The 23,597-nt window shown below is 48.8% G+C and overlaps 1 protein-coding gene across 4 annotated transcripts in view; it reads left to right on the top strand.

Annotated features, from left to right (window-relative positions):
- The window catches only part of LRIG1 (leucine rich repeats and immunoglobulin like domains 1), a 126,815-nt gene that overhangs the window by 73,102 nt on the left and 30,116 nt on the right, over window positions 1-23,597 (top strand). For 3 of the 4 annotated variants that reach the window (XM_007984912.3, XM_038003685.2, XM_038003684.2), the window contains 6 exons: window positions 10,517-10,654; window positions 12,763-12,906; window positions 14,794-14,937; window positions 17,476-17,619; window positions 20,223-20,366; window positions 22,446-22,526. In XM_007984912.3, coding sequence (XP_007983103.3) covers window positions 10,517-10,654; window positions 12,763-12,906; window positions 14,794-14,937; window positions 17,476-17,619; window positions 20,223-20,366; window positions 22,446-22,526 — 795 coding nt within the window. Of the gene's footprint in view, window positions 1-10,516; window positions 10,655-12,762; window positions 12,907-14,793; window positions 14,938-17,475; window positions 17,620-20,222; window positions 20,367-21,419; window positions 21,977-22,445; window positions 22,527-23,597 lie in introns of those variants that run through there. The other variant, XM_038003686.2, reaches the window with a different exon arrangement.

Here is a 23,597-nt window from a genome sequence, read left to right on the forward strand (position 1 = left end):
CAGTGTGGATTTCTGTCTTCTGTAAGGTAACCCTGTTTGCCCATCTATCTTCACTGGCTCCAGTAAGGAACCTGGTTGATCTCTTGAGGAACATAACAGTGATAAAGACTTATGTTCCATTTCACTTTCTGAAGAGGTAGAAAAGACACTGGCAGAAAAGACTGTGATTAGGGATGTCTGATATGGGCACTGGCAGGGGACAATGGGAAAGTTTTCTCTCTGCAGTTAAGAGGTATTTCCTCATTTGCAGGTGGTTAAATGAGATAGAGAAAGAGTGATTTATACATGGTTCCCAAATTGTGTAAGAGCAAGAATTAGAGTCTGGGTCTCTGCCCCCCAAGAAACACAAACTGGTTGCCATAGTGTTGACAGGGTCAGCACGCTACAGACAGTGGTCCCAATCCTGGCCCACTGCTTGTTTTTGTAAATAAAGTTTTATTGAAACATAGCCTCACTCATTCATTTACCTGTTGTCTGGCTGCTTTTACATTATAACAGCAGAGCTGAGTGGTCATGACAGAGACAATATGACCCACAAAGCCTAAAAATTTACCATCTGGCCCAAAGTAGAATAAGTTTGCTGACCCCTGGTGTAGAAAATAGGTGCATAAATTCAGGGGTCAGAAATTACCCACTCGACCTACCTTGTCTCAACTGCCTTTGATCTCCGTGCCCTTTTTTCCTGGCTGTTATCTGTGACATGAGATCTTTTCCATCACTAGCGGGAATACCTTGTAAACCAGGCTTTCACAGAACTGTAGTGGAACAATCACTTATGAGAAAAAGTTTTAAATGTTGGTTTCAAATGCTTCCATCTGTTTCACTGTCTAATTTAACATTAGCTCTGAAAATGTAGCCAAGTGGGGAGAGCTTATCTTGCCTGCTTTCTGCCTTTGAAGACTGGTTTTATTTTTGAAGCCTTTAACAGGTGTTGGTTTAATAGACTTCTGCTGTATTAAGTTCTCCTCACCCCAGAGGGCAGCCCGAGGGGTAAACTGACACTGTGGATGGAGGCAAATGCCACGTGACCTGGCCACCACACACTTCCCCCGCTCCCTGTAAGTGCGCAATCACTGGTTTTGTCTGGTTGCAGAGAAAGGCGGTGCGCTTCCTTCGATGAGGCCAGTAAGAACGATTCCTAGCACAACACTGTCCTCTTGTCTTGCACCATCCTCACCCTTTTCTGTAAACTTAAGTGGATCCCTTTGCAGCTTACCTTCCCTAACAATAAAGATACTCGTTCCTCCCTTGATGGCAGATCTGTCAAGATCTCAAAGAAACTGCCCTGTTCTTTCCATCCAGAACATCCAAAGTAAAAACTTGAGCTTCACCTGCCTTATTTGCTGAGATTCAGTCACATGAAGTCCTGTGCACATTTGCTCCTCACACAGGACTCCTCGCACAGGGGAAGCTAGTGTGAGAGCTGGGCCACCTGGCTGAGGCCAGCTACGTAGACTAGTCTAAGCTGACCAAGAAATGGCCAGCTAACGTTCAGATTTAGCCAAGCTTTGGAAGTTCATGGGTGGAGTCTGGGCCAGTGCCCTTAAAATTCTGCCAGGAGAGCCTCTTGGATGGGCTAGATAGGGTCACGCTTCCCTGGGCTTGCATCCCGGCTCCTCTTGCTTCCCAGATGTGTGAACTTGGACAAGCTCCAGCAGACCTCTGAGCCTCAATTTCTTCAATTGCCTAAGTATAGTTGCTTCTCAACTGACAATGGAGTTATGTCCAGTTAAACCCATCCTAAGTTCAAAATATCATTAAGCAAAAAATGCATTGAATACTCCTAACCTGAATACCACAACCTAGCATAGTCTACCTTAAATGTGCTCAGAACACTCATATTAGCCCACAGTTGGGAAGAATCATCTAACACAAAGCCCATTTTATAATAAAGTGTTGAATATCTCGTGTAATTTATTGAATACTGAGTGGAAAACACAATGGTTTTATGGGTACTTGAAGTACAATTTCTATTGAATGTGTATAGCTTTTGCACCATTGTGAAGTCAAAAAATCATTAAGCCGAACCATCGTAAGTCAGGGACTGCCTATAGAAATAATAGTACCTACCTTGTTAGATTGCTGTACGATGGCTTTGATGCTTTGCCCGGGATCTGCTATATACATGATAAGTGTTCATTAATTGGTCAGCTGTTCAGAGGTAATAGAGGTGTGGATCTTTTTGGGAGCTGTGCAGTTAGTTATATTAAAGGAGTGAAAATGATGACCACTTGGGTTTGCATGTAGCATTGAGAACATGGATAGTTTTCTGAAGGTGGAATGCCTGGTTGAGCGAGGGCAGCAGACAGGTTTCCATGGCACCAACTATCAGGCAGGAGGTGGGAGGGCTTCCCTGCAGGGGTTTGAATGCCAGCTGCTTCCTCTAACCTTCATGGAGGGGAGACCTAGAGAGGGTATCTTAGACTAGCAGGCTACGTCTGGAGTGGTGGGGTTGGTGGGGTTTGGTGGACTTGGGTCAGGGATGTGGCCTCAGTTCCACTTGCTGTGGGAGTAGGGGTGGGGGTTGTCATCCAGATGCTGGGGAATCTATCAGATCTCTAGCCACCCTGAATCCTGCAGAAGTTGCAGTCTGGGATTTGCTTTGAAGCATGGGGTCTTCCCGGTGGCTGGGTTTGACTCTCTCCAGCTGGAGCAGACTTCTTTTATGCTTGAAGTTAAGAGTGAGAGCTCTGAGTCAGCCCTTGGTTCCTGAGAGGGGAGCCAGAGCTGCCTGTTTGCACTGAAATATGTCAGAAGAGTAGACAAGAACCAGTCATTAATATTATTTATTCTTTTTTCCAGAGCACCTCCTACAGACTAGATCCTTAGCCTGGCTCTGATGACACAAACATGACTACTAAAAACAAGAACTTATTTTATTGAGCAGTTGTTACATGTCAGGTCATATCAGCCTATGGGGTATATGAACTTCACACACCACTTTACTGAGGGGGCTTTTCTGAGGCTCACACCTGTGAGTGGGATAGCTGGGATTTGAACCTGGGCGGGGAGACACTCAAAGCATATTGTTCCACAGTGCTGTGCCATGTTCCAGAGCAGGAAGAACTCGTTGGCCTTGAATGGAATTACCAGAGTGCACAGACACATCTAATGCAGTGAGGCTCTTGCTCTGTCAGGGAGGGGATGCAGAGTTCTGCAGGAGTGCAGAGCTTCAAAGTCAGCTGTCTTGAGCATGAGGCATTCAGGAAGAGTATAGTCAGGGTCCTGGGCTACGGTCTAGAGCAGAGACAGATCCCAGAGGAAAAGGTGGCAAGGCTGCAACTGGTGGCACACACTCGGAGCCCCAGATGCTTGGGAGGTTGAGGTATGAGGATCTCTTGAGCCCAGAAGTTCAAGTCCAGCCTGGGCAGCATAAGAAGACCCCCATGTCTAAAAGTAAAATAAGAAAGAAAGAAAAGGTGATGTGTGTTCTTCAGCCCCTGGAGCTGCTCTGGACTCAGTACTTTTGCAGGGCACTTGACGAACTCTTCTCTCCTCCCAATCCTGAGTCCTGATTGAATTCATCTGCTTGCGTGGTTTGCTTCTGCTTAAATGCCGGTGAGTGTGAAATCTGTGTTCAACCTCAGCCCTTCCGAATTCACCATGTGCTCTTTGTGGTTCATTCAGCAGATATGTATTGAGTACCCACTATGAGCCTTGCATTGTTCCAGTGGCTGGAAAGATAATAGTGGACAAAGCAAACATTTTCCCCATTGTGGTGCTGCATCTTGGTGGAAGAGAAAGTGTTAAACTAGAAATAAGCAAACACTGAGGCTATTAGAATGATAAATAATTAGGGCTATTTAGAAAAATTAAGCAGACAAGGGTGTGGAAAGGGTATGTGTGTGTGTGAGTGAGTGTGAAGGAGTTTGTGGTTTTAGAGAAGGTGGCTTGGGAAGGCCTTGTTGATAAGGTGACATTTCATTGAAGACAGAAGGAAGCAAGGGCATAAGACAAGTGTCTGGGGAACAGCATTCCAGGTCGTGGGAACAGCAGGTGTGAAGGTTGTGAGGCCTGACACATCTGCAGACCATTGTGGGGCAGAGCATGCAAAGTGGAGGAGTAGGAGGTGAAGTGTGTGTATAGCAGATCACATGTGCCTTAGAGGCCATGAACAGGACTTGGAAGACACAAGAATCATCATTTGAGATTAGAGGAGTGCTGTGAACTGACTCGCATTTTGTTTTAATTTTTTTTTTTTTTTTTGAGATGGAGTTTTGCTCTTGTTGCCCAGGCTGGAGTGCAGTGGCATGATCTTGGCTCACTACAAACTCTGCTTCCCAGATTCAAGCAATTCTCCCGCCTCAGCCTCCTGAGTAGCTGGGATTACAGGCATGCACCACCACGCCCGGCCAATTTTTTATTTTTAGTAGAGACAGGGTTGCTCCGTGTTGGTCAGGTTGGTCTCAAACTCCTGACCTCAGGTGGTCCGCCCACCTCAGCCTCCCAAAGTGCTGGGATTACAGGCGTGAGCCACCGTGCCTGGCCTTGTTTTAATTGTAAATTGTGGTAAAATACACATAACATAAAAGTTACCATCTGAAGTATTTTTTAAAATGTAGAGTTCAGTGGTGTTAAATGCATTTATGTTGTGCGACCAGTCTCCAGAACTTTTTACCATCTTGCACAACTAAAACCGCATACCCATTTGGTATGGTTTGGCTGTGTCTCTACCCAGATCTCATCTTGAATTGTAGCTCCCACAATTCCCATGTGTCATGGGAGGGAGCCAGTGTAATTGATTGAATTATGAGGGAGGGTCCTTCCTGTGCTGTTCTCATAATAGTGAATGAGTCTCACGAGATCTGATGGTTTTAAAAACGGGAGTTTCCCTACACAAACTCTGTTTTTGCCCGCTGCCATCCATGTAAGATGTGATTTGTTCCTCGTTGCCTTTCACCATGACTGTGAGGCCTCTCTAGCCATGTGGAACTGTGAGTCCAATTAAATCTCTTTCTTTTGTAAATTGCCCAGTCTTTGTGTCTTTATCAGCAGCATGAAAACAAACGAATACAGTAAATTGGTACAGGTAGAGTGGGGCATTGCTGAAAACATACCTGAAAATGTGGAAGCGACTTTGCAACTGGGTAACAGGCAGAGGTTGGAGGACTTTGGAGGGCTCAGAAGACGACGCGAAAATGTGGGAAAGTTTGGAGCTTCCTAGAGACTTGTTGAATGGCTTTGATAAGAATGCTGATAGTGATGATGAACAATAATGTCCAGACTGAGGTGGTCTCAGATGGAAATGAGGAATTGTTGGGAACTAGAGCAAAGGTGACTCTTGTTATGCTTTAGCAAAGAGATTGGCAACATTTTGCCCCTGCCCTAGAGATTTATGGAACTTTGAACTTGAGAGAGATGATTTAGGGTATCTGATGGAATAATTTCTAAGCAGTAAAGCATTAAAGATGTAAGTTGGGTGCTGTTAAAGGCATTTGTTTCGAAAGGGAAACAGGACTTAAAAGTTTGGAAAATTTGCAGCCTGACAATGCAATAGAAAAGAAAATCCATTTTCTGAGGAGAAATTCAAGCTGGCTGCAGAAATTTCCATAAGTAATGAGGAGCTGAATGTTAATCACCAAGACAAAGGGGAATATGTCTCCAGGGCATGTCAGAGATGTTTGCAGCAGCCTCTCCCATCACAGATCCGGAGGCCTAGGAGGAAAAAGTAGTTTCATGGGGCAGGCCCAGGGTCCCTGTGTTGGGTGCAGCCTAGGGACATGGTGCTCTGTGTTCCAGCTGCACCAGCCATGGCTGAAAGGGGCCAACATAGAGCACAGACCATGGCTTCAGGGGCTGGAAGCCCCAAGCCTTGGCAGCTTCCATATGGTGCTGAGCCTGCAGGTGTGCAGAGGTCAAGAATTGAGGTTTGGTAACCTCCGCTTAAATTTCAGAGCATGTATGGAATGCCTGGATGCCCAGGTAGAAGTTTGCTGCAGGGGTGGGGCCCTCATGAAGAACCTCTGCTAGGGCAGTGTGGAAGGGAAATGTGGTGTGGCCCTCATGAAGAACCTCTGCTAGGGCAGTATGGGAGCTCCCATACAGAGTCCCTACTGGGGCACTGCCTATGGGAGCTGTGAGGAGAGGGTCACTGTCCTCCAGACTCCCAAATGGTAGATCCACTGACAGTTTGCACCGGGTACCTGGAAAAGCCTCAGACACTCGATGCCAGTCTGTGAAAGCAGCTGGGAGGGAGGCTGTACCCTGCAAAGCTGCAGGGCTGGATCTTCCCCAAGACCATGGGAGCCCACGTCTTGGATCAGTGTGATCTGGATGTGAGACATGACTGCCCTGCTGGATTTCAGACTTGCATGGGACCTGTAGCCCCTTTGTTTTGGTCAATTTCTCCGAGTTAGAATGGCTATATTTACCCATTACTGGTACCCCCATTGTATTTGTGAAGTAACTAGATTGCTTTTGATTTTACAGGTTCATAGGCAGAGAGGGACTTGCCTTGTCTCAGACGAGACTTTGGACTGTGGACTTTTGAGTTAATGCTGAAATGAGTTTCAAGACTTTGGGGGACTGTTGGGAAGGCATGATCGGTTTTGAAATGTGAGGACGTGAGATTTAGGAGGGGCCGGGGCAGAATGATATGGTTTGGCTGTGTTCCCACCCAAATCTCATTTTGAATTATGACTCCCACAATTCCTGTGTGTCATGGGAGGGACCCAGTGGGAGGTGATTGAGTTATGGGGGCAGGTCTTTCCTGCACTGTTCTTATGATAGTGAATAAGTCTCATAAGATCTGATGGTTTTAAAATCAGAAGTTTTCCTGCACAAGCTCTTTTTTTTTTGCCTGCTGCCATCCATGTAAGACATACTTGCTCCTCTTTGCCTTCTGTCATGATTGTGAGGCCTCCCCAGCCATGTGGAACTGTGAGTCCAGTTAAACCTCTTTCTTTCATAAATTGCCCAGTCTCAGGTATGTCTTTATCAGCAGCATGAAAATTGACTAATATACCATTAAACAACAGATCTTCCTTCTGCAGTCTCCCCGGTCCCTGGAAACCACCATTCTACTTTCTGTTTCAATGAATCTGACTACTCTAGCTACCTCACGTAAGTGGAATCATACAGCATTTGTCTTTTTGTGACAGGCATCTTTCACTTGGTATCATGTCCTCAATGCTCATCCATTGAGTAGCATGTGTTAGAATTTCTTTTCTTTTTAAGGCTGAGTAATATCTCATTGCATGTATATACAACATTGATGGACATTTGGGCTGTTCCACCTTTGGCTGTGGTGAGTAATGCTTCTATTAACATAAAGATACGTATGTCTCTTTGAGGTCTGCTTTCAGTTCTTTTGATACACAGAAGTGGAATTGTGGGATCATATGGTGCTCCCCTGTTTAATTTTTTGAGGAATCTGCATACTGTCTTCTTCTGCAGGTGCATCACCGTTTTACATTTCTACCACTGGCATACAGGGTTTCACTCTCTCCACATCCTCACCCACACTTGTTATTTTCTGTTTGTTTTTTTGTTTGTTTGTTTTAATAGTAGCCATCCTAGTGGGTGTGAGGAGACTTCTCATTGTGGTTGTGATTTACATTTCCCTGCTGAATAGTGATGTTGATCATCTTCTCATGTGCTTGTTGGCCATTTGTGTGTTTTCTTTGGAACAATGTCTATTCAATTCTTGGCTCATTTTAAAAATCAGGTTGGTTGTTTTTTGTTGTTGAGTTGTAGGGGTTCTTTATATCTGGATATTAGCCCCTTATCAGAGATGTGATTTGCACATGTTTTCTCCTATTCCATGGGATGCCTGAAGTGACTTTTTTTTAACAGATCCCTCTGGCTGCTGGGTTGGGAATAGACTGTAAGTGGGCAAGGATGGAAGGTCTAGTCAGTAGCCCATGAGCATGGTTATCTTGCATTTCCAAACTAGAACGTTTTGAATCATTATTGATGCCCCTAGTTGTCATCTCCAGCCCCCACCAGGGCAGGTATCTCAAGGTAGGATGCTGAGGTTGGGAGGAGACAGGTGGGGCGAGGTCAGCAGCTTGGATCAGAGGGTGGAGCCGGTAGGGTGGGCAGGACCTAATCAGAGGGTCTCTTGTGCCTGTCTCTGTATTGCCGCCATCTCTCTTCTGGCCCTCTTGGCATCCATTCCCAACTTGTTAGCTTGGCCTGCGAGGCATTTGCTGTTCTGGTCCTGCCCGCCCTACCGGCTCTGCAATCTGATCCAAGCTCCTGGCTTCCCCCAACCTGTCTCCTCCTGGCCTCAGCTTCCTACCCTCAGACACTCGCCCCGGCACCTTGTGCCAGGCAAAGCTGAACACTCCCTTGCTCCTCTCACAGACCCTGTCGCTGCGGCCCTCACTCCCATACATCCTTGTCTCCCATCTCCACAGCTGCCTCTTCTGCCAAGTGGGGAACTTTCCCAGGGGGTGAAAGAGACTTGTCTTCTGCACAGGGTCCTTTATGCAGAGTGAGGCTCGGACTGTGTTTGATTCAGTGAATGAAAAGACTGACAAGAAAGAAGCAAAAGGTACCAGACCACAGACAAAGACTGAGGAGACAGAGGAGGAGGTGAGGGAGAGGACAAAACTGGCGTGGGAGAGATGTTGGGCCTGCAGCTGTCCCACAGCTTCGCAATGTAAGGCTTCACCCCCTCTTTGTGCCCTTCTGGGCTGGTGGCGCCTGGCCCTTCTGTCCGGCGCAGACCCTTTTCCTGGCTCCCTGATACCGTATTCACAGTTCCTGGATAAGATTCAGCTGTGTCGCCTTTATTTCTTGTTCTTTTTCTTCCCGTACTTTACATAATAAAGGTTTTCTTTTCTTTTTTCCTTTGGAATCAGAAAACTGAAGAGACTATCTTTATTAAATAACTTAATAAAGAATTCAAAGGAAGTGGCTTTGGGGGCCAGAGGGGAGAGGAAGGGAAGGGTACTGTCATGCCGGGGAGGTTCTGTGTGCAGAGTTGCACCCTTGGAAATGGACTTTTGAGTTCAGGGCCTGGGAGACTCATGAAAAAAAACAAAGGAGTCCATGAGAAGCCCCAGAGCTTCTGGGAAAGAGGTCCTTGTTTATGCCTGTTGGAACTGATTTGGTCAAGTGTTTGTTTAAAGGAGATGCCACTTGGTAAGCGACGCCTGGCTTACTTGTGTTGCGTTCAAGAATGCTTTGATTGGCCGGAGATGCTGACACTGTTTACTCAGAACTGGCTCGAGTGTGAGTGCCTGGAACCTAGAGGCCCAACGCCACCACCCAGCAGATTCCTAAGTGTCTAATATTGAAGCGAGGGCTGCAGTGGTTTAACTCTGCCGGGCAGCGCCAAACCCACAACGGGGCAGTTAGCTACCTCTAGCCTTGGCTAGCATTTGTCTTTCTCTTGACTAATAACTGTTGCTTTTTTATATTGTGAGTTTGACAGAAAGTAGATTAAAAGTGCACACAAGCCAGCTGTGGTGGCTCACGCCTGTAATCCCAACATTTTGGGAGGCCAAGGTGGGTGGATCATGAGGTCGGGAGATCGAGACCATCCTGGCCAACATGGTGAAACCCCATCTCTACTAAAAAAAATTAAAAATTTAGCTGGGTGTGGTGGTGCGTGCCTGTAATCCCAGCTACCCGGCAGGCTGAGGCAGAAGAATCGCTTGAATGTGGGAGGTGGAGATTGCGGTGAGCCAAGATGGCGCCACTGCACTCCAGCCTGGCGACAGAGTGAGACTCTGTCTCAAAAACAAAAAAGAAAAAACACCACACACAAGTTACGGTGGAACATTCCTCTCTTGGGAGGTGGTGACCACTAAACATTTACCTTCACATTTGCCACATGCTGTATGTGGTTTTAGGCTGGATCGTCCCTATCCCTGAAGTGATGGGTTGTGGCCCCATCTTCCAAATGAGAAAACGGAGGCACAGTGCTTAATATTAATGGTAGAGTCAGGAGGTTCAGGGGACTCGATTTCAATTAGACCCAGCAGTGAGCTCCTCTTTCCCATTTTAGATTGTCAGGATTTTGTCATAATCTTTTTTTTTTTTTTTTTTTTGGTTTAAATCCTCTGTGTCTGGCATATGGTAGGTGTTGGTAAAATGTGAGGTGTGTAAATGATGTGTTAAACTGGATTAAAGTGAACTCTGGGCTGTGGTGCGTATGGCTCTTGTAAGTTATGAGGCTGGACTAGGTCTGAAGGTGATGGGTGAGAGTTGGACTGGAGCTGTCTGGCTGCACATGGCACATCCTTTATGGTGAGTGCATCCATGGATTCTGGTCAGGTCATGCTGGTCTCACGTGGTGTTCAGTGTCACTGCTGTGTTGTTGCCCTTGGAGAGAGAACCCTAGGAATACAACTTTGACAAACTTGTCCCAGATTAAAAATCTGATATTTTTCTAGCACCTGGCCAGCAGGTAATAACTCGATGGGAAAAGAAATAGGAGATCTCATTTTTAAGAGTGTCACTGCATTATAGTTATATTGCAGTGGTGGGGGGAACAGGAATACTAGTTTCTTGTAGTTACTTTGCAAAAAGAGATGCTCAAGTCACCTCCCTTGGTGTGTTTCAGGCAGCACAATAAGATTCGCAGCGTGGAGGGGAGCCAGCTGAAGGCCTACCTTTCCTTGGAAGTGTTGGATCTGAGTTCGAACAACATCACGGAAGTGCGGAACACCTGCTTTCCACATGGACCGCCTATAAAGGAGCTGTAAGTGCCTTTGTTCAGCTACCTGTGGCTGGCCCTCTGTGTCCAGCCAGCTAACACCTTTACCGGCACCCAGTTCTGGACACAGGAGGGATGCTTCCTTCCCTTCCCTTCTCAGCCATGGCTGGGCCAAGTCATTGGGGATGGTGCGTACCTTCCCTGAGCAGGGCAGGGGCGGGGCCGGTGCATAGAGCACATCCAGATCTGCAGCATTATCCTGACATTACAGACAGACAAGGGACAGAGGCAGGAAGAGGTTACTTAGCCTGTCCAGGGGACTCATCACTCCAAGATGAGAGTCTAGGACTCAGGTACAAGTCGATCTTGACCACAGAGCCTGCTTTCTTTCCCATTTCCTTGGCTGCCTCTCAGAAATGCTTCCAGAGAAGATTCAGGGAGGATGGTTAGAGGATTCACATTGGAAGCCTGTTTGACAAGGCTTAGCTTATCAGTGCTTATCTTTCTAGTGTCATGCACTGTAAAACAAGTCTTTGGGTTTATTTGGGGGAGGGAAGTTACTCTATTCTGTGGGTTTTCAGCACCTTTTAGGTTTATCTGTTTCTCTTTTACCCATTTTAATGTCCCATCTCACACACAATGGATGGTAGACAGGAAGGAAAAAGGAAAAAAAGTTAAAACCTACTTAATCAACTACTTGTTGGTAGGAAAAGTGTTACTCTGGGAAAGAAACTGCAACCCCAGGCTAAAGAGATGTTTTCTAATTCCAGGTGAGTTTTTATTCCCTGTATCATTACTGTTCCAGAATTAACTTTGGAAATCATTTGCAAGGCTAGTTTAGGGGTCATTGTGACCCATCTTTTCAGGGAGGGTGAGGTTTGGCACATGGATTTTCCAAGTAAAGACTGCAAGGAGAGGAGTGATTTCTTTCTTAGCCTGCATCAGGGCGCCAGAGTTGGGAACAGGAGGCGTTGGCTTTTGTGAAGCCTCCAGTGTGGGCCCTCAAAAGATGTCCATGTGACATCACTTTGCTTGGGACAAAGAAACCATAACTGCTACACTAGCTTGCCCTGACCTCTCCCTGCACGAAAGCGGGAGGGACTTTCTATTTTGGCAGCTATTGGTGATACATCTTCATCACACAGGCTGTTCTTTAATCTGGGGTGTTGAGAACAAACAGTTCAGGCCTATTTGCAAAGAATCCTTCTGTGCCCTGTGTTAGGCCACTGCCTGCTGGAGAGAGAAAAAGTGCCTTGCTCCCTTCCACCCTCTGTGGTAGAAAACCCTCTCTGGTCTTTCTCCTTTTCACTTAGGCCAGAAAAAGCAGCATTTGTTTGGGGAAGGCAGAGGAGAGGTGTTGGAGACCACCTCTCACAGGAATGCTATATTGTTCCTCCTCGTACTTTCTTTTCTTTTCTATTGCTTGATATAATTTGCATACAGCAAGATGCACAGATCTGAGCCGCAGACTTCTGTGCCTTTTGAGAAGCAGTGTCTGCCTTTCTGTATTGTCACAGGAGGTGCCCTGACTTAATCACACTGTAAGTGTAGGTACCATGATGTATTGCTTGTTTTCTGAAGGGATTCTACACAGGTCTCTGCGCTAGAGTGTTTGTTTGAGGCATTTAAAATTACAGAAATGAATTAGTTTGTGTTTATAGTATGTTATGTAATTTATATAGCAAGACCCATTTCAAAATTAAAGGCTATTTCCCTAAATTATTAAATCGACACTGACCTTGCCTTTCGATGGATTTTCTGCTTTCTAGGACTTTTCACATCAACCTTGGGCACTGGGTAGTGAGAAGAGTCCTGCAGGTGGCTCCTGACGCAGGGCTGGTGTGTCAGTGGACACGGAGGTGTTTGAATTTCACTCCCACCCTCTTGGGGTGGCCCAGCAGCTTCAAGGACAGTGTGTTTTCAGCTAAACCAGCCTTGCCCTCAGGGCTGAGGTGCACAGTCCTAACACCTGCATTGCTCTAGCTCCCCATCCAGAGCCTGTGGCTGATAATCATCAATCATCTCATTGGAAACCTGTCCCGCTGGTGTCTTAACTTACCTTCCCAACTCAGACCCAGAGAGATCTGGTGTCTGTAATGAAATGAGGAAGGCCTTTGACCAACCACCGCATTTTCTTTCCTGAATCATTCCAGCAACCTGGCGGGCAATCGGATTGGCACCCTGGAGTTGGGGGCATTTGATGGTCTGTCACGGTCGCTGCTAACTCTACGCCTGAGCAAAAACAGGATCACCCAGCTTCCTGTAAGAGCGTTCAAGCTACCCAGGCTGACACAACTGTGAGTATAGAAAACTACACTTTAATTAAGGCTAGCCAAACTTTATGGAGACCAAATTTCCCCAAGGACCTCGTACCAAACGCCACCCTTTCCTTGCTCCCTTTGGTAAAGCTCTCCGTAAATTACCATTAATGGCAGCACCTCATAAAAGCAAATTCAGAGCTGGGTCTGGTGCTGTGGCTGCCTCAGCTTGCTGAGAAAGAGATCCACCGAGTTTGCTTGTCTTCCCTCGTGTTTTCCAAAATGGAATCAGGAATCCTGCTGCCTAGCTGGTGCTGGCTAATGCTGAGGCTGCATGGGTTTGGGTTCTTATTTATCTTAGATGTTTTTCTGTATTTTTAAAAGATACCCATAAAATCTGTACCTTGGACATGGTGGTGTCCTACACTTCTCGAACAGTTTGAGAGGAAGTTAGTGTAGCCAAAGTTAGTAAGCAAAAGACAGGCCTTTGTTTTCATCTGTTAAATCTAACAAGGTAGTTGATTTATTATTTCTTTATTTCTTTATTTTGATACAGAGTCTCATTCTGTACCCCAGGCTGGAGTGCAGTGGCGTGATCTCAGCTCACTGCAAGCTCCGCCTCCCGGGTTCACGTCATTCTCCTGCCTCAGCCTCCCGAGTAGCTGGGACTACAGGTGCCAGCCACCTTGCCCGGCTAATTTTTTTGTATTTTTAGTAGAGATGGGGTTTCACCGTGTTAGCCAGGATGGTGTTGATCTCCTGACCTCGTGATCCACCTGCCTTGGCCTCCCAAAGTGCTGGGATTACAGGTGTGAGCCACCATACCCAGCTGATTTATTATTTTTTTGAACAATTTAATTGTTTAGTTTACTGATGGAAGGCTGAGTACCCTTCTAGAAGGCAGAGTTTTAGATTCAAGAAAAGCTCTGTTAACCAGAGCCTGACGAAGGACTTTTTCCCTTTTTTTTTTCTCTGTACTGTTTAGCAGAAGAGTGTGTTTCAGGAAAATAAAGACAGTTTTGGAAATTTTGTTTCAACAAAACAAAGTAATTGTCGAGGGCCAGTTTGGCAGCAAGATGGGGTGTGCCTGGCTCTCAACCTGCCTGGGTTTTACCTCCCCTGGGTGGGGGGTCCTAGACTTTGCCCTTTTCAGTCTGTGGAGAAGGTCTCAGTGATTCCTGAGAAGGTTTGTGTGGAGCAGCATCATGAGACACTGCAGAAATATTTGGGGAAAACCAAGGGCTTTCTGGCTGCCCTGTCTCCCCTTCCCGCAGGGCTGCTAATGGATCTGGCCCACCCAGATTCCTGACATCTTTTGGTGAACTGAGGCCTTGTCATACTGGGGCTAGAAGCCAAGTGTATATGACTTGTGGGGTGTCTCTCCCCCACCTCCCCCCGCCCCCATGTGCAGTCACTTCTCTCCATAGTGGAGATGCTATGAAATGCCTCCAGTGGAAAGTGGTGTTGCCATTTGATACCTAGTGGTTTGGTTTTTCCTGGGTTGAGGCATGTGGTGTGGATTTCTGTTGCTGAGCTCAGAGATACCTCACGTAAGACATTCACCCCTTGAGTCATACCCACGTCCTCACTGCAGAGTCACAAATGGCACTGGTGCTACTGGGGGAGGAGACATGAGCACACACGCGCTCGCTTCCGTGCAGCTACGGGCCCAGCCTCAGAGCTGACTGTGGAGAGTGGGGCCTCACTCACCCCTCTTTCCTGCACTAGCTGTGCTCAAGTGGTGGCGTCAGTGCCTGCATGGCAGCCGAGACACACGGTGGGCTCCCCTACACATCCTGGCTTCCCAGGGATCCCTGCGCTGGGATTTCTCCCCTGGCTTGGAAACTTAGCCAGGACTGCCTGGGAATGGTTGTGGGTAGCATATGCACATAGGACACTCTGACCCTGCTGGCTTCATCTCTTTAGGGACCTCAATCGGAATCGGATTCGGCTGATAGAGGGCCTCACCTTTCAGGGGCTCAACAGCTTGGAGGTGCTGAAGCTTCAGCGAAACAACATCAGCAAACTGACGGACGGGGCCTTCTGGGGACTGTCCAAGATGCATGTGCTGTAAGCGCGGACCAGGGTCCTGGCATTGCTAAGGATTGCTGTGTGGTGTGGGGTGTGGGGTGTGGTGTGTGTGTGTATGTGCACATGCGCACCCACACCAGCATTACTGTGTGTTATGGTCTATGTGTGTGTGTGTGTGTGCACGTGTATGCCCACACCAGCGTTCAGCTGTGCACTGGGCGTGGAGTGGGGCACCAGTGCCCAGTCCCTTTCTCCTGAAGGATTCTTCAAGATTTCAGCTGGACCCAGCCCCCTTCCCTTTGCATCTTCACCTGGGCCCAACTCAGTGTCTTGGGACAGGGCCATAGCTGAGGGTATTTTCCTAGCAGATCAGAAAATCCACTGAAATCCACTTGGGGGAAGTTTCAGCGGATTGACTCAGATCAGTTGGTTGATGGAGGTGGAGTTATAGGCCATTCTGCCAGGCCTGCTCCCCTCAGCCTGCATCCACTGCCCCCGCCCCTGCTTCCTCGGTGAACGTGGGACTGCGGAACAGACCCCTCCTCACATCCTCTCCACTCCCACACCACAGGAAGTTCCTTCTCTCCCCTTCTGGGTTTGACAGTCTTTCTTGAGGTGCAGGTGGGCCAAAAATGTAGCGCTCATCCTAGGAGATTTATTTCTGTCTTGTGAGCTAATCAAGACACTGGGTGCAGATGTTCAACTTTTATCAAGGGAGCAGTCTCTTCAGCCAGATGTGTACAACAGCACAACAGGCTTGCCTGCACAGTGACGTGAACAGGAGGGCAGCATACAGAAAAGGCTTTTTAAATGTTAAAAGCATTTTTAAACATTAAAATGTATTTTTAATCAAATGTAATTCATCTGTATAGTTAGATAGTAAAGAAAAGCTGTCACTGCCCACCCCAGCCTCCCCCGCCGCCTCCCCCTCATTCTCTCTTCACCCCAGTTCCTCTCCTAAGAGGCAGGCACTTCTAAGCTTTTCTCTTTCTCGTTTTTCCGTTTTTAGCTTTGCTGGTTGTTCCTTCCAAGTTAATATACTGACACCACTGTCTTTACTTACCCACTTGCAATTTCCTGCTTTAGAGTCAATGATTTAACTTGCTTATGACCGCCCCTTCTCCCTTCCAGTCTGGGCAGATTATATCATGACTTGTATGTCCTTTACTGGTTTTCTTGGCAATGGAAACCAAGTAGGCCCAGGTCCATCCACGTGTTGTGCTGTGTCACTCTGATCGGCGTCTCTGCATGACCAGCCCTCCCTACCCTGTGAACAGTGAGGATGTTTCTGCTGCTGGACTTCTTGCTCTACTCATTCTCCACCCTTTGTTTTACATATTCAAAAACATTTGGCTTGATCTCCTTCAGCATGTCATTTTGGACTTGGAAGTCCAAGGTGGTCATGTGCTGGGTGGACTGAAGTTAAAAGAGAATTCTCAGAGGAAAATGGGGTTAGCACCTACCATTTGCTTTTTATGTTGAACAAATTTATATAAATTGAGCTGTCTTGGAGGTTATTTATACATTAAGTGCTTACCTTTTGAGCAGTAGCAGAAAGAAATATGGAAAAAAGCAAAACTTAGTTGCCCAAAGCCCTTGTAATATTGAACACGCAGCAAAATTCGAGTTATGGTCTTCTGTTGAAGAGGCGGTCGCCTGGGCTTGCGCTGTCTTTCCTAGCACATGCTGTGTGGGGAAGCAGGGTGCTAGCACACTTACACAGTGGGCCTGAGAGCTCAGGCCCAGCGCTGCCCTGAATCCTGATGTCCCCTTGTTCCCTTCTTATAGTGACCCCATGGAGTCAGTGCTCTTGGATATCTTCATGTTATAGATGTGCAGGTTTATTCAGCCAGCAAGCTGCAAAATTAGGATTTAAATCCAGGTAGTCTGACGCCAGAGCTAAAGCGGGTCTCCTAGCACAGTGGCACAGAGTCCAGCCGTTTGGTAACCAGACCTGGGCTTGAATTCATTCTGGCCCCTTCCCTACTGGCTAAGCTGTGTAAAGTCTTAGGTTACCTGGCTTCTCTCAGCAGCATGCTCCTCATGAGTGAGATAGGGGTGATAATAAGAGCCTCCTATTCTCTCTCCTTTCTATTCCTTTAATCGGCTTTGCCCTTGCCTGGAAGTCCTATGCCAGTTTGTTGGCCTGGGTCATTTTTTGTTTTGTTTTGGTAGAGGTGGGGTTTCGCTATATTGCCCGCACTGGTCTCAAACTCCCGAGCTCAAGCGATCCTCCCGCTTTGGCCTCCCCAAGTACTGGGATTACAGGCATGAGCCACCACACCCGGTCCTGGTTCACTTTTACTCAGCCAAAAAAGTCACTTCTAGGAAGCTCCCTCTTGCCCTGTGAACACTCTGAGTTGGTCTTGGCATGTGCTATCATCCATTTAGATTTGCCTGTCTTCTCCCAGCCGCTCCTCACATGCACGTGTGTGCGAGTAGACTCCACAGCCCTCTCGTGCACTGTTCCAGCCTTGGTGTGACTGCAGGGTCAGATACAGCGTGGCTGCTCATTTGCTGTCTGTCCAGTGAAGGAGTGAAAGCTTGTCTTCATCCTGTGCATGGCTGTTGTTGCAGGCACCTGGAATACAACAGCCTGGTAGAAGTGAACAGCGGCTCGCTCTACGGCCTCACGGCCCTGCACCAGCTCCACCTCAGCAACAATTCCATCGCCCGCATTCACCGCAAGGGCTGGAGCTTCTGCCAGAAGCTGCATGAGTTGTAAGTGTCCTCGGCTCTGGGCTGTGGCAGTTTTTAGACACTGCTTGGAGGTGAAAGTGCTAGGCCTGGTTCATGCCACCACACAGCGACCTCGGGGAGGACTCAGAGACAGGGAGGCCAGTAGCCCTGTCCCCAAACCAGCCAGGCCCAGAGTAGGAGCCTCAGCGATTTGAGCCCACATCGCTTATCTCCCCTTCACTTCCTCTGCATTTAGATTAGCAGGGGCTCCAGGAATAGCATCTAGGTCCCTGCAGGGAGCCTTGGCCCCCAAGGCTCTGTTGGGTTTGGAGACAGTTCCAGGGGTGGAGAGTTCCTAGGGAAGGGCAGCTCCAGCAGAGCGCTCACAGGAGCCATTTCGAGAGTGGCTGTGTGTAAATGGCCACACCAAATAGCATGCGCTTCTTCAGTGAGGAGGGGGTCATTTGGGCTCAAACAGAGACGGTGGCATCCTGACTGTGGATGAATTTGTGTCCTCGGAGTCACCACCTTCCTTCCTGTGGACGAGTTGCCCAGGCTCTTGGCCCCATTTGCACCGCAGTGGCCTGCTGGCAGAGGCTCCCGTGCAGTCATGTGTGTGTGCTTGGTTCAGAGATGCGTGGACCTCTTGCTCCTTTTGGAGATTTCCAGACAGGGCTCCCAAGTTGAGACTGAGAACTGAGCTTGTCTTGCCCAAAGTTCTGAGATGAGTAGTGACAGACTCTCCCCTGCGTAGCGAGGGGCAGTGGCCCTGGCCACCCTGTCATGTCAGGGTGGGGTTATTGGACAGTGAACGCAGCATTCCTAAGGACTCAGAGAACATCTTCCCAAATAGATAGTTTGTGTTTTCACTGTTCTTTCCATTTTATATGCTCCAGTTTAGTCCACTAGGTTTCTTTATTTTTCGTAAGACTTGGGTGGGTTTTCTTTTTTGTTTTTTTCTCCTTTTTCTAGGCTTGGCTGTTGGAAAAAGATTCACCCACTGAAGTGAATGATTGTTAAGAGAGCCAGGCCTCAGTCTGTCTTGTCTCTCTTGACCTCACCAGACACACTCAAGGGGATGTGTGAATCTGATGTGGATTCTTGCATCTGGTGTTTGTGTCTGGTCTTCTGTGTTCTCCTCTCTCCCCCTGTCCTTCCTTCCCTCCTCCTCTTCCTCCCCTCCCCCACCTCTGACACACACACACACACACACACACACACACAGACTTGGAGTTTATATTTTGGTGACTCCATCATTATCTAATGCAAAACACAGTGGTCCTGCCTCTTTCCTAACTTTTCTTGGATTCGGTGAGTGTTAACCCTTTGGGTTCAGCTTCCTATGCTTCAGGGCCTGCAGCTGTACCTTCCATATCGTGCTGGATGGCTCCTTTCAGGCTCGGTAGTCAAGCTGTGACCCCAGCAGGGAACTCCTGGTTTTGTTGGTCAGGGCTGGGAGCTGTGGGAAGCAAGAGAGGTCTTTTAAGTCCCGAAAGTCTGAGCCAGTTCAATTCTTAAAGTGAGGAGCTGTCCTCTGACTCACCAGCATATTGCGGCCCCAGGGAAGGCATGCTGTCTTCTGCGGGGTGCGGGATCCCCTCTCTGGCTGGTGGAAGGCATGAAGCCCTCTTCTGTGCCCTCTAGAAGAGGCAGCAGAGATCACAGAAGTGCGCTTGAGCAGTCCTAGCAGTTAGCACCATATCCAGGTAACCTCAGAGCCAGATTTGGGATTGCTTCCCAGCGTGTGTTTCCCACCCCTCCTTTAAGCTACATTCTTTAATTGCAGGTGAGGATATAATTTTGATCTCCTGCCAGGTCTATGCAACTGACAGACACCCTGACTTATTTGTCCAGGAGGGAAAGAATGCTGCTCCCAGCTGCCTTTAAAAACTCATTAATCTTCTCAGAGTTTATTTTCCGTCTTCCTGCCTCGGCCCCAATTTTTCATTTTTCAACGATAGATGACCAGTATGTCATGTAACCAACCCAGAGGTGCAGGAGTGCTGGGAGGAAGCTTTGATTCTGAGGCTTGGACAAAGCATATGGTTTTACCACCTGCAGTAGGGGATCATGCTCTTGAGGACCACGTGGATGGGGGCAGAGAGGCCTGAGCAGGAGGCTCCTGTCCTGGGGGAGTTGCCCCACTAAGGCGTGAGGCACAGGTGTGGTCGTCCCACGCAGGGGCTAGTGGTGCCCTCTGCTGGCCGATGCAGGGAGTGTGACCGGGGCTCCCTGGCTTGCTGGCTTGCTGTCGGTCATCTCCAGAATCCCAGGCTTCTGCTATGAGAGGTCTTTTGTAGCCTGAATCAGGAGCTGCCTTGGACAGCAGCATGAAGGCACTGGAGCTTGAGAGTTCTTGTGTGTCATGACCTTGTGCGTAGTCTTGACAGTTTAACAGCTACCTTGGCCCCTGTGACCTACGCAGCCGATCTAGGAGTCAGACTAGTGTGTTGGACACTGATGAGTTTCTAGCTGCATGGCCACTTTTACCCCCAGAATTCTGGGGGTGGGGCGCTGTGCGCTTATGTGTGTGCATCCGTGTCATTTCCCACTGAAACCTAGCCGACCGTGGCCTGATTTCCGGTGGGGTGGGGTTGGGGGGCAACCACGCTAGATGGTGACATTACTGCCCTCCCTTTCCTCAGGGTGCTGTCCTTCAACAACCTGACACGGCTGGATGAGGAGAGCCTGGCCGAGCTAAGCAGCCTGAGCGTCCTGCGTCTCAGCCATAATTCCATCAGCCACATTGCGGAGGGCGCCTTCAAGGGACTCAGGAGCCTGCGAGTCTTGTACGTCTCCCACTCCTGACAGGATAAAAGGGTCCCCAGTGGGGAGAGCAGAATAGAGCAAACCGTCTGCTTGTTGAACTCCATTTGCGTTGGCTTCGAGTCAGAATTGGATCCAAAGCTGGCTTGCTCTGTGTGCAGAGTCTCAAACTTTTATGTAATCAACTGAGAAAGAACTGGTTAAGCAGAAAAACCTCCCATTCCCCTAGGATAGTGCCTAGAGAGGGATGGCAACTCCTAAAAAGTAGTTGTTCTCAAGCAGTGATGCCCACGTTGTGCTGGACGGGATGCTGGCTCCTAGTGTTGGAAAAAGCTTCCCCACGCTGAGCGCCTGGTGCGGCCTCCAGTTCAGCAGCCGTGGGTCAGTCTTTTCCATCTTGAGTCTTCAGTTGCAACTTCCGTTTTTAAGTCCTGAGTATTTTTTCTCTAAACCATGGGAATATTTCTGTGCATCTCTCGCCCTAGCGTTTGAATTTCTTCAGCATAACCTGTACCAAGATGCCTCCTTTGCAAAAGCAGCACTTAAGGAATCCTGTGTCTCTCCTTGTACCTCATCAGGGGTCAGTTAACAAAGTGGAGGTGCTAATGCCGCTTCCCTTGAAGTCCCTAATTAGATGGGATTGGCAAAAGTGAGTGCAGGATGCTTTTCTGAGGCTTGTGTATAAAACTTTCCCATGGTTGGCTTTATAGAACTTCCAAGCGGCTATGAGCATAAAACCCCCAGAGAGGGGCATACGGTTTTCAGAGGATAGTGGTGGCGGGTTCTAGGGTCTCCTTCTCAGGTGTAATTCACTGCACAGAGAGGGGTCTGTTCCAGTGTGACAGGGAGGGAGGCCTTTGCACTTGCACCTGGCAAAACCAGCTTTAACGTGGAGCCATTGCCAGGGAGTGTGAAAGGGGCTGGAGCCAAGCTATTCAGGCCAGGTCAGCCTGTGAGCCCATACAAGGTCCAAATAACAAGGCTGGGAACATTCAGACTGAGCTGGCCAGAAAGGAGAGAAAAACTTTGGCAGCCAGGGCTAGGAGCCGGGAGACAGGCATACAAAGCCACAGCCCCCGGTCCCTGGTTTTTTCAGTATGCAGATGATAGGAAGGAACCCACTGAGAGGAGAAGTCCCTTCCAGCAGCAGAATCTTCACTTTTTGAGCTTCCTGCTGTAAAAGAAACGTGGCCGCCAGCATTTCACTCTTCATTCAGAGCTGCCCTCCCTGCTGGCAGCATTGATTCCTGCTGCAGCTTCTCACAGGAGACAAGAGCTCCTTTTCTGTCCCTGGCCTGTGTCTGCAAGGACTCAAGAGGGGAAAGTTTAAGAACCAAGAACCTTGTGGAAAGTTGGAGAAGGCAGAATGTGTGCAGGATGGGAGCCTGGTCGCCAGGTGTGATGTCTCGCCTGGGCACTGTGACCTGCTTCTGGAAGCTGGGAGACCACTGAGTCATCGGCCATGGGATTTGTATTGCTGGAGGGGCCTGGGCTGAGGAGTTGGCCTCATCTCTCCAATCCTGGCGAGTGGGTCACAAGTCTGACTCAGCACCCAGATGTCCTCCCTGGCTCAAAGTCAGCGCCCTGCAGGCCTTGGGAGGAGATGGGCTCTGGGCTCTAGACCCACTGGCTGGCACGGAGGGGCCCACGGGTGGGCCCTGTGCCAGGTCTATTTCTTCCACGTGCTTTCTGCAGTTTCTCGGTCATGTCCAGAAAAGGGACTCTGGTTGGTATGAGAACAGACAGGAGCCTTAAGGAACCTTTTGGGCTGATCCTCGTGCCAGGGCCAGATGTCCGCTCTCCGGGGGCTGAATACAAACTGGGCTGTCTGCACCACCTCCCTCCCCCGGAGCGCGGCCTCCGCAGACAGGGAGGCAGGTGGAGCCCAGGGAAGCTTTTTGTCTGAGGCGTGTGTCGTCTTGGTTGGAAGGCTGAGAAACAGGGCTTCCCTCCCAGGGCCATGTGTCTCTTCACCCTACGTCCCGGCTGTGCCTCCAGGGTGCACCCAGGGGACTTCAGCTTCTGAGCAGCAGGCTGGGTGGGAGTTTGCTTTCCCTTCATGCCCAGACTGCTCGGTGAGCTGCTTTCTGTCCTCTCCCCAGGGATCTGGACCATAACGAGATTGCGGGCACAATAGAGGACACGAGCGGTGCCTTCTCAGGGCTCGACAGCCTCAGCAAGCTGTGAGTATCCGCGGCACGGAGCTCCGCCAGCAAATGCGCGGGAAGACACTTCTGTGGCAGACGTTTCTGTGGTGCCCCCTGCACCTCTCTGCTCTGGGCCCAGGCGGAAGAGAGCTGGCTCCACGCAGGCTTTTGTTTGGGGGGAAGAGTTTGAAGAAGAGAGCGGGGGACACCCCACTCCTCGCTGGGCAGGGGTCTTCTTGCTGGTCTGGGTGTTGGATTCTTGGGGGCTGGTGACCCGGCATTTGGCAGCCTGGTGGAGCTTCTCTCGGGCATCCCTGACAACTCACATGAAAACTGCTGAATTTGCTGTTGTCCTTTGTACAAAGGAGTCTTGCCCCGTTACTCCGTTTCTCAAAGTTGTGTAAAGCTCAGTCAGCTGTGAGGGCGGTGAGGCTCCTGACAGTACTTTCATCGTTAGCCGTCATCTCAAATGGAAACATCATTTCCAAGGGTCATGGTAGCAGCTATTTTAATGTGTGGTTTGGGGTCTTTTTCTTTTTCTCCTAGCTCCTAGATTTTGCCAGTTAATCTGCTAAGCACCTGTGTGTGTGGTACCTAATGATCTCATGAGGGCAGGCTCCGTTAGGCAACCTCTTTATTAGTTGAGGAAAGAGAAGTGATGGGATTTTGCCCAAAACTCCACAGCTGGCAAGTGGCAGGCTCAGGATTTGCTCGTTTGGCTCCAAAGCCCACGTTCCCTCCCCCTTGGCCCACCCTGTTTTCTCTGCATGTCACCAGCACTTTCTGTAGATGCCACCCAAGGACCACGCAGGAGGAGGACGGGGCTAATTATCACTGTTGACTAGCAGCTTGGAGGGAAGACTGGAGGAGGGCAAGACAGAGCGGACGGCCGCCACTCGATTCTCCCATCCCGTCCCCAGTGATGGGGAGCTCGGCAGAGTGCGAGTGTCAAGTAAATATTTGGAAAGCCCTAGTGGAGCTCGAGGATAGAGGAGAGCCTATGGTAGGGAGAGTCTTTTTATATAGTAGATGCTTCTGATTGGTTTGGAAAAGCATGGCATTTCACACCTTTTATATACAGGGTCCTGATGAGGAATAAGCTCTGTT

This window comes from Chlorocebus sabaeus, chromosome 22, assembly GCF_047675955.1.
Source record: "Chlorocebus sabaeus isolate Y175 chromosome 22, mChlSab1.0.hap1, whole genome shotgun sequence".
Lineage (NCBI taxonomy): Eukaryota > Metazoa > Chordata > Mammalia > Primates > Cercopithecidae > Chlorocebus > Chlorocebus sabaeus.